Below are 11,166 nucleotides of genomic sequence, written 5' to 3' on the forward strand. Positions count from 1 at the left end.
TTGACTTATAAAGTTTTGCCAAATTTTCTAAAACACACATTTATTTTAAGAGAAATTTTATCCAGTAACCATCTATCTAGAAACTTGACTCAGAAGGACGATAAATCAAATTTATTTTAATTTTATTGTAACAAGTGAGACTATGTTTTAATTCTGGGAAATATATTTTTAAAATAAATAATGAAAGTCAAAATTTCATTTTTATGTTTTGTGTAAATTTTAATTTTAACACATTAATTATTTATTTTTGAAAATCATTTTATTCCTTAAAATTATTTTTAAAAAAAAATGCTGTTTTTGTTATTTTTGGAGCAGAATATATTTTTTAATACCAGTGACAAGATATTTTTGAGAAATTTTGAACATGTTTTGTAAAATATTATATATATATATATATANATATATATATATATATATATATATATATATATATATATATATATATATATATATATATATATATATATATATATATATATATATATATTAAATACAAAGCCACAGGGGTCTATTCCTCACATTATCTATAATTATTGAAGGGGTCTATTCCTCACATTATCTATAATTATTGAAAAACTCTTTTTTTTTCCACCAGTTTGTAAAACCAACAAGTCAAAAATTCATTTTTATGTTAACTATATAAATTCAAATTTTAACAAATTAATTATTTATTTTTTAAAATAATTTTATTTTTTCAATTTTTAAGGTATTAATTTTGAATAAATAAAATTAAAGTTTATTGAAAGACTAAAATATACTTATTTTAAAAGAGAGACCGAAACTAAAGCTGAAATTTATTCTTCATATTATCTATAATTATGAAAGTCCATTCTTATACCACCATTTTGTAAAACCAACAAAAATTAAGAAAATATAATACTAAAAATTTAAAATGAATTTCAAATGCAATAAAAACTCTCTATTAAAAATTATTTTTGCAACAAATTATTTTAAATCTAAGTTATTGAAATCTATCACCGACCTTTGAAATTCTTATTTTTTCTTCTATCATCTTCAGATATTCTTTTTACTATTTTCTAATTTTTTTTACATTGTTATTTCAAGTTTTTATATATTTTTGTAAATTTTAATTGTAAAATAAGTTGGGACATGCAAGGAAGAATAACTATTAAGTTTTATTTGACGTTTAAATAATTTATTTAAATACATTATATATAAATAAATAATTTAAAAATTGAAAATTTAACTTTATTATACATGATAAAAATAAATATTTAATTTTTGAATTTTTAATAATTTTAAGAAATTTGTACAAAATAGTGTTTAGCAATTAAAAAACATTACATTTAGAACTTTTTATATCATCACCTTAAGAAGGAGAGGAGAGATAGGGGAACCTGCACGCTGCACCCTTCATATTCGCAAGATTTGTATTGAAAAAAAAAAGTGTAGAAAAGTGGTGATTACATTTGCTTAGTTAATTATTTGTGTTTTCTTAATAATTCTCTTTTTTTTTTAAATAAAAATATTGATTATTAAAAATTCTTTCAATAAATGTATTTTTTTTATTGGAGAAGATATATTTAAAAAAAATAAAAAAGTTTAAAAAATATTTTGACAAGATGTTTTTCATAATATTAAGCTTATCCAAAATAAATTAAAGAAATTACAAGTTAATTTTATAAGTATGCATAAGTTCTTCAATTTTTTATCATAATATAATGTCTATATAAAATATGGAATATATTAAAAATAAATTCAATACCTTAAAGATAACATTAGCATACATTAGACGTATGGTTGTAAAGAGTATGAGATGATAATTCTCATTGAATACATAAATCAATATAGGTTAGGATTTGAGAAGTAACATTATTCAAGTCTTAAATTTTTCTCAATTTTAATTTTAAATAAGATCCATTGCATGTAAAGAAAACAATGTGTGGAAGTCAACATTGGCAATAGAAATAAATATTATGTAAGAGAGTTAGCAGTGAACAAATTGGATTCAAACACACCATCTTTCTCAACTACTTAACAAGTCTGAAAGAGACATCAAGTACTATGAAAAACTCATATATCATTGTAGTGGCCAAATTTCTATAGATTTATTGGAAAGTAGATGCAAAACTTAATTAATGGATATTTTCAAAATTAAGTTTTTATTATAAAATTTCATTTTTATTTATTATTCAAAATATTTTTATTTTTATTTAAATATTCTATCATTCACTTTATCATTATATCATTTCATCTTTTGAACAGGGAATGAGGAAAATAAAGACAAGTTGAAGAAAATTGGAGATAAAATAATAGTAGTCGCATTATTCTACAATTACCAAGGATTTTGGCAAAAGAATATTTTATACATGAATTTTTTTAATTAAACTTGATAAAACTCAAAATTTTAAACTTTATTGTATGTTACAAATTTTTAAAATAGAAGATCGAAATAAGTTCTTCATTTTTTTTATTAGTATCGTTATAGATTAAGTAAATTAACGTTCACGTCAGTTTTCCGTTAAAAAACCACTATTTATGGGACATTAGCATTTTTTGTGCATAATTTGACATTAGAGTAAATAAATAATCAACGACATATAAAATTCTGTTCATAAAATCAATGTAAACACCGTTATTATATACTTCTTTTCTCAACAAGAATCCTTTTCTATCTATATGGTGAAATTGTGAATATTTTCATGCACTATTATAACAAAATCATAAAAATATAGCATGCATGCATTATGCTGCATGATTAAATTAAAACCGATTGACTACAGGCCAGGTGGTTTAAACAGAGGAACAAGATTAAAAATGCTATCTACGTCTATGGGTAATTGAAGGGCACTTCTAAGGGCTGCTGGTGTTGATGTCTTTCCCTTCCAAGTGTCAAACCATGGACCTCCTCCAACTTCCAGAGCTGCCATGTTACTTGAAACGTTTAAAATGATCTGCCATTTACCAAATATTCATGAGAATTTTCCACTAAATACCAAATCTTAAAGACAGTTTATTTATGTGTGAAAAAGACTGAGACCTTTCCCTTGCTGCCATCATATCTTCGTTCCCACATCTGCAGTTTTAGAATTCCAAAACATGTATCTTTACATGCAGGGGCAAGGCCAGCTTCTTCTGTTGGAGCACGCAATGTTGTACCTGGATCCTCTGCTGTTGCTTCTAATTCAACCTGCCAAAATAACAATATGTTTCTGTCTGACATACTCTGTAGTACCAAAGCAATTCCCACTACTACCTATTCAATCGTATAATCATTAATATGTTCAGCTGATTCAACTGATTGCCCTCTTTTTACTCGCAATTATGAGTTCATAGTTTATAGATCTCATCAAACGGAAATGAAATGCAAACTTCAATGACTTAGGTGTGGTCTGTGCGAACTATTGGCTAAACGACTGAAAAAGGTAAAAAGTACTCGGAAAGGTATAATTACCACATATTTGCCATTGTCCGCAGATATAAACCAATAACCCCAAGTAGCAATTTCCCAGTTAACAACACCATTCCATGGCACAAATTCGTAAAATTTTCCATCGTAATGAATTCCAATCTGCAGCAGTTTGCAACACAGAAAGTAATATAAAATTAAGAAAAAAATCAAGAAAATAAAATAATAAAAACTAAAAAGATTAATTGTTCGTTGTGAGCAAAAGAATATGTAGAAAAGAAAAATAAGCCCTAGATTATTGTAAGAACCGATCTCTTTAGTCCCTCCCTAACCTTCTCAAAACCTTACTTATTTGACTTTTTTCAAGAACTCATTCACTTTGGTCCTTAAAATCAATGTAAGTTGAGGTAGAAAAGGATTGAGGTTAACATTAATTTGGAAGTTTGAGACTAAATAAGGATTTAGAAAAGTCAGGACAAAAGCAACCAATGTCCAACAACCAATCTAGGGGTATACTAAAAAAAACAAAATCACAAAACAAGAACATGAAAGAAACTTTCACCAAAAGTTTGGATCCAAAAAAAGGAAAAAAAAAAAAATACTATCAAACATTAGACATGTCAGTTAGAAAAATTCCAAAAGAAATATTGACCTAATTAAACCACTTCAATTGCATAACTATCACCAGTCTCCTCATCACTCAGGATTGCAGACGGTGGACAAAAGTTTCCTTCAAGTGTTGGGAATGCAATTAAAACCAAACTGAGGAAATATATATATATATATATATATATATATATATATATATATATATATATATATATAATATAAACTTGTTTTCATCCTCACAAGGTTTTGTCAAATCATAGAGAATATTTAACTACCACAGAATGTGATTTTGACAAAAGGACATTACCAGTTTAGCTATACATTCTCAATCTTCGTCAGTCCCATTACCCCTCGCCCCACCATTTATTTCGAAGCTAAACTTAATATTACATGAAGCCAGTGAAATATAATTAATAAATATGTCAAACTGAGAGCGAAGTGCTGTATAAAGTTACCAATGCAGCATTTTCATAGGTCTCAGTTATTCCAGGAATTAGCCTCAATCCACCAGCTGCCGTAAGAGCAATTTCTCCACTACCACCTTCAAAAACATTACATTGAGCCTGCAAGAGACATCAAAAATTTGATATGCATAAAAATATACAAACACTAATCCAAATATTGATAAGAATAAGTAATTATTAATATAAAGTAGAAGTATATTAACCAGCCGTAAAAATTCCAGCACACTTAGTTACTGATGAAAATTAATATCTAAGTGGGTCAGTTAGAAGGATCCATTGGTGGATTTGAGGCAATTGTTAAGAAGTATATATAATAGGAAATAGAAATATTTTAAGATACAGAGACTCTTTCATGTTTATTTTTTCCGTTACCCTTTTCTGCCAAGATATATACTAATACTTGGTATAGCTAGGTTCAATGCATCTTACAAAGTACTGGTATCTTAATTGTTCTCTTGTAATACTCTTGAGTTGTTTTTCCATCTGGTAAAAACATCAAGTTATTCTGAAAAAAATTATTTTCCATTTTTCTCACAGATAGAAAACAACTTACACTGTAATAGTTCTGCAATTGAAACTGCATGGTGGTAGTTATTCATAGAAAATAGCTGATGACCGTTATGTATAGGATTAAACTAATAGTAGGGTGTAGAATTAGTTAAATGTGTTGTTATTTGAAGTTTGTGGATGGATAGTACTCCCTGTAGGACACTTTTGTGGACAGGAATTGTATTGCTGTATTGATAGAACCCTACTTTGAGGGAAGGAGCCTCGAGAAAAAGAGAATGAAAAGATAATAAAATAGAGAGAAAACTAAGACTTCATTCATTGCTACCTTTTTGGTATCATTGCAGTACATATATACAGCAAATATTGCTTGCAACTAACTATTAACTATGCATAACAACTTAACAAGAACCTACAATTTTGGCATTCTGTTATATTTCCACAAAAAACTATAACAATATCTAACTAAGTGTAATTCCTTTACTATAGAGTGATTTGTATCTTTTATCCACTTAAACTAGGTTCATAACACATATTGTTTGGTTTTAATGTTTAGAACTATATTTCATTAGTTTATCAATTAATGTTCTATCAGATTTTGTTCTCACCCAAAAGAGGAAGCCAGAATTTAAATTTGTCATATTACCGTGACAGAACATAGAGATTTTTTTGGCAGAGGATCTTAAAGGATATAGGGGTAGCATTAAGGGTTGAATTGTGGCTAGTATAGAAGAAAAGATGGCACAAATGGAAACTACTATGACGAATAACTTTTAACTGAAATGAGGAAGGTGTTTGGAGAACATGCTGAGGAAGAGCATGGAAGTTCGAATCATGGAGAAAGACTACAGAGAAAAAGGGTCTACTTAATTCAGATTATCGTAAAGCATGAGTGACTATTGTATGGAAGTTAAGAAAGTGAAACTGCCACCTTAAAAGGGAAAGACGTTGTAGGATGGATCAATGGGGCAAAATCATACCTAGAAACATAGTTGCCAAACTCAAGATTTATCGAAACTTAATAGTTGATGTAAACTCGAGAGTTACCGTAAACTTCGAAGAGTTTATCAAATATAAAACATAATATTCAAAATCTATTAATGACATATATCATAACATAACACTCTTAATACAACAATAATTCAATTTTTCGACACCATAATAAAGAAAAGTAGCAAACCACAATTCACAATAATAAAGTATGATAGTACATTAGTGCTACATAAAATTAAACTACATAGATGACTAAACCATATACAAATTCATAAAAACAGAATTTTCGGGAAAAGTATAAGGAGCTGCAATATTTAAATTAAGAACACAGGGAGAGAGAAACCAAAGGCATTTTTTCCGGTGAGAGAAATCCTCTCTTTACACCAATGCGAGGTTAATCAGTTCATGTTAGTAACTTTGGGAGATGACGATACCTTTTGCGAAGATGTAACTGCTATTGAAAAATAGATGAAGAGAATAAGGAAAAAGCCATTTTTCTACTTTCAGAAAGCAGTAAGTAATGATGGAAACCAAGATCCAAATAGATTGATTAGGAAGGATTTATTGGTGAATTGAAGGCAGTCAATATTAGGAGTGCATGTGATAGAAAAAACTTATCCTATATTACTTTCAATTATGACTTCTGTATTAGAAAGTCCATGGTGACAGTGATTCATAAAAAATAACTGAACAATTTTGAATTAGGATTATATCTCATAACAAGGTGTGTCCTTAGGCTAGTGTGTCATGATTTTCAGTTTGTGGATAGAGAATACTCTTTGTAGGAAACTTCCATCTCTAGGACAACAATTGTGTTGATGTATCGTGTGCGTTGTCTATACTCAGAATTATACTCTATCAATCTATTAATTGGTGTTCTATCATATATCACGAATCACTATAAAGCTAATCCTTTCAGAATATTATATTTTTCCTTTATCAAGTTATACTTGATCATCCAAAAGTAGCATGAGGACTCCACCTCCTAAAAGTCTTCAAGCCCTAAATGTTAAGGACTACCCTTCTTGCATCTAGTGATTATTAAGTAAATAGACAACTGATTATTTTAAAAGCTAAAGATATAAATAAAATGAAGAAAAAACTCCCTATCCATAATTTTCAAAAGACAAAAAGTTTGTAATTGCATACATACAACCAGCTATAGCTGATGAATTGATGTGATCACGAGTACTAAGGATACACTTTCGTGATGAAAAGAAAAATTACCCAAAACCATTTTCTCGGGAATCCTGCACCCCAGTTCTTCTCTGAATAAGATGGGGCATTTTCAAACTCAATCCTCTCGCCATCCCACTCAATCCAACCTGAGATTCAATTTTTATGAGGAAAATGAATGAGGACAAACTATCTCATCGCAAACAGGGGTGATTAACTTTAAAGAACACATGCACTTCGCATACTGATTATCAAACATAATCCTAAAAGCCGATCTTTATACAAACATTACAATTCTAACTTCAAAATTCTAAAGGAGAATAAGACCACTCACTCTACCTGTCTCACATTATGGCTCTATCAACAACAATTATATGCTTTCAGCCTCACAATGTTTTTGATTTAATCCTTACTAGCTTTCTATCTATTATTATCTTTAAGTGACTAAATGTCAATCTCTTTGGCAAATTACATTAGTAGTTACTGTCACAATATATTCATATCAATAATTCAATCAAAATGATCATATTTCAGTTCAGCCGTAAGAAGCAGAACACTAGATCATAATAAATAAAATAAAACATCAAATAGCCAACAGCTAAAAAAGTAGCAAACACCTGTTGACAGTCCACCAGCCATGCATATTTGCCAATGTGGTTCAAAAACAGGGAAAGCTGCAAGCCACCCAGCGGTAGACTTTTGTGTAGACCCAACATCACCCCAACCATATACAGGGCGTGTACTATACTCCCAGCGAGCCGTTTTTACTGTTTCCACATAATCTGACCTATAATTAAAATCCATGTCATGTAAAAAAGAATCAGAGAATGCAATATTTAAAAAGAAATCTAACCCCCACCTTCCATCATCTTGAATAAAACCTTGATTCCAAAGGGGAGTGACTTGAAAACCTTCCAGCACTCTATCATTAAATTCCTAAGCAGAATGACCCACACAAAGCATAATCAGCAGAGATAGAGAAGACCATTCTGGAAGCCAACTATGACATACTTACAGATATAAACCATGTGCTTGGGCGTTTAAAATTGTTGGAAAATTAAGAAACAAAACTCCCTATTGCAATTTGCAAGACAGTCAAGAACTACCAAAAAGAAAAAGCAAGGTCCAAAACTGTAACAGAACAGGTCCCACTGAAAACACATCACTTGAAGACTTAGATTTTGAGTTTGGCCTAGTTTAACCTCAAAAGTGGGTCGTTAAGTGTTGTCATTCACTTATATACACTATTATGATTATATATCACTGGTCAATGTAAGATCTTTAACATATCTTCACCAACGACAGGACGACTCTAACACAAAGTTTGCGTAATTATACATCTGAGATGATAAGACAACAAGTGACCCAATAGTCCTAATATCTACTACTATAATTGACTCTAATTTTATCTTATTTGAGTTTAGATGAAACTTTAACACGAAATAGTCATGTGCCTGGTAAAATGTTCTACTTTTATGTTAACCACGAGAGTGAAAGATGGAATATAAACCTGAGGAGGAAGCTCCTTGTTCGGAGGTTTAGAGTTTTGGTTGGGTACGAAAGTGTTCCCCAACATCAATTCATGCCTGCCTAAGCATTTCCAAAATTCAAATCCAAAGAATAAGAAAGTGATTAAACAATGAGAGGAGATAAAAAAAAAAAGGAAAAAGTGCAGAAACCAATCCTTACTTCCCCAGAAGAATTGCGATTCGGGAGAGTACTGACAAATATACTTGTCATCGGCACCGAGAATTTGGGCTCCGACACCGGTGAACCTGGGCCCATATTGCAACTGTTCGAGTGTCGTCAAGGGCTTGCGAAACGAGGGACTCTCGACGGAATACATGAAGCAAAAGCTCTGCCTCCGCTCCGGAATGGAGACTCTGAAGTACCATCCCTCGAAGAATTTGCGGGCAGTCCCATCGAAATGGTACCTAATTATTGAAGAGTTAAAAGAATGGAGAGATTGAAAGTGTTAATTGAAGGAGAGAAAGCGAAATAGTACCCGCTGTGAGGGGTTCGAAGGTCTCGGTTGGGAGGAGTGGGGGAGTAAGTAGGTTTGACTGTAAGAGAAGGCGGAGTTTGTGGGGTGTTTTGGAGGGGAACGGTGTCGGAGACGGAAGCGTGAGCTAGGAGGCGCGTGGTTGGTGATGTGGAGGGAAAGCGAAGAGTGATAGAAGAAAGAGGGAGAGGAGGAAGAAGGGGGAATGTAGGAGAGAAAAGAAGAGGGTGACAGAACTTGGTTTCCATCCTGTACTGCATGCGGAAGCTCAAGGGAAACTGGTCTCACTTTATGTTTGAGAGTGAGTCTATGCGTAACGTAACTGCTTTCGCTAACTCACAGCTGGCGTGCTCAATACACCATGAATCGTTGTTTTTTCTCTCAACTAACACATTAGGGTCAGAATTTGAGAGAAGTGAGGTAAACAAATGTCTATTCCTACAATTGTGAAAAGTTTATATCGACTTGAATAACAATTGGGGATGGATATATGTTACGCAATCAATAATAAGATATTTTAACAATTTTTATAATTAAATACGTGTTATTATTTTATTATTTTATTTAAATTTATTTTAAAAAAATATTTAATACAGATCAATTACAACCGTTGTCAAAAAAATTATAAAAAAATCGTTAAAAAGCTTTTTCAATAAATAATTAATAACTCTTAAGAGTAACTTAAGATAGAATAACAAATCATAAAATTATTATTATAAAAAACTTATTATTATAAAATATATGTTTATTTTATTAATTGGAATAACAAATCATAAAATTATTATTATAAAAATTCCTCATAATTTTTCTATTCGATATATACGTGTAACTAATCTGATTTAATATCCTCCAAAGATTGTCAAATATGTTGTGTTGGAAGTTTCACATCGATTAGAGATAAGGTCAATTTATAATATATAAGTGGGATGCAGACCTCATCTTACAAGCCGGTTTTGTGAGGGTTGAGTTAGGCCTAAAACCCACTTTTAACATGGTATCAGAGCTATGGTTAAAGTCTATCCTAGTGATATTTGTTGGGCATATTGTTCCACCCATTGTTGAGCCATTATCGGACCATCTATTAATATCTAGTCTCACGCTCGAAATGTATATACCTCGGCATGAGGAGGGTGTGTTGGAAGTCTATAAATGGGATGCAGACCTCACTGATTTTATAAGGTTGAGTTAGGCTTAAAACCCACTTCGTTGTTTTAATCTTTCTTTTTGTAACAAAATAATCACATGTTATTTTAATTTCACTATTGTTTCAAAACTTTTGTTACTTTAGAGATTCATTACTTGATTAAAAACATGCATGTATATGGAGATTGAAATAAGAAATTTTAATGTGGTAAATCTTTATTGCATGTACAATTTTTTGTCGTATTACTTTACATCTTCGTTTACTTTTTAGGAAGAATAATACCTCCATATTTAAAATATAAATATACTTCAGTTGTCCATGACATTCTCAAATGAATCATCAATCTTTTTCAATGAAAATGTTGGTTGTCCAAAATGACCCAAAACATTTTGTAAAAACATTTTATTTGCATTGAAGACTTAATAATATGTTTTATTTTTTTCATAATTATTTTACAAAAGATTTTCATTGATATTAGTGGCGTTACTAAAATAGCATTTTTATAATGTCTTTTAAATACATTTTGTTCGCATCTAAGGAAACTTATATGTTATTTTGTTTTCATATTAGCTTCACTTTTTCTTAATCTTCTGATTCGATAACTGTTTTAGTAAATATCATTAGTGATGTAGTTGAGAAGGAGAACAAAAGTTAAGAAACTAAAAAGAAACTTATTAATATAATGCTCAATATTTGGAGTATATAATTATTACTATTCATTTTATTTTCTTTCTGTTTTTTTTATTTTCCCAATGGATTTCGTTGACATATATATTAAAAAGGTTCCTATCAATTGCATTTCATTTTGTGTGGAAGAGTGTATGCCAATAAATGCAACATTTGTGTGATTCAAATTATGTCAACAAAATATTATATATATATATATATATATATATATATA

The 11,166-nt window shown here is 30.1% G+C and overlaps 1 protein-coding gene across 1 annotated transcript; it reads right to left on the reverse strand.

The window, feature by feature from the left end:
- Positions 1–2,576: 2,576 nt before the first annotated feature.
- LOC106762339 (tocopherol cyclase, chloroplastic) lies at positions 2,577–9,491 on the reverse strand. The gene is made up of 10 exons (XM_014646205.2): positions 9,125–9,491; positions 8,809–9,053; positions 8,630–8,709; positions 7,979–8,055; positions 7,737–7,906; positions 7,171–7,268; positions 4,435–4,542; positions 3,416–3,532; positions 3,002–3,151; positions 2,577–2,915 (listed from the first exon to the last, which is right to left on the reverse strand). Exons 1-10 carry the CDS (start codon positions 9,379–9,381, stop codon positions 2,739–2,741), a joined length of 1,479 nt encoding a protein of 492 aa, XP_014501691.1. The 5' UTR covers positions 9,382–9,491; the 3' UTR covers positions 2,577–2,738.
- Positions 9,492–11,166: the final 1,675 nt, after the last annotated feature.

The sequence above is a fragment of the Vigna radiata genome, chromosome 5 (genome assembly GCF_000741045.1).
Source record: "Vigna radiata var. radiata cultivar VC1973A chromosome 5, Vradiata_ver6, whole genome shotgun sequence".
NCBI classification, from domain to species: domain Eukaryota; kingdom Viridiplantae; phylum Streptophyta; class Magnoliopsida; order Fabales; family Fabaceae; genus Vigna; species Vigna radiata.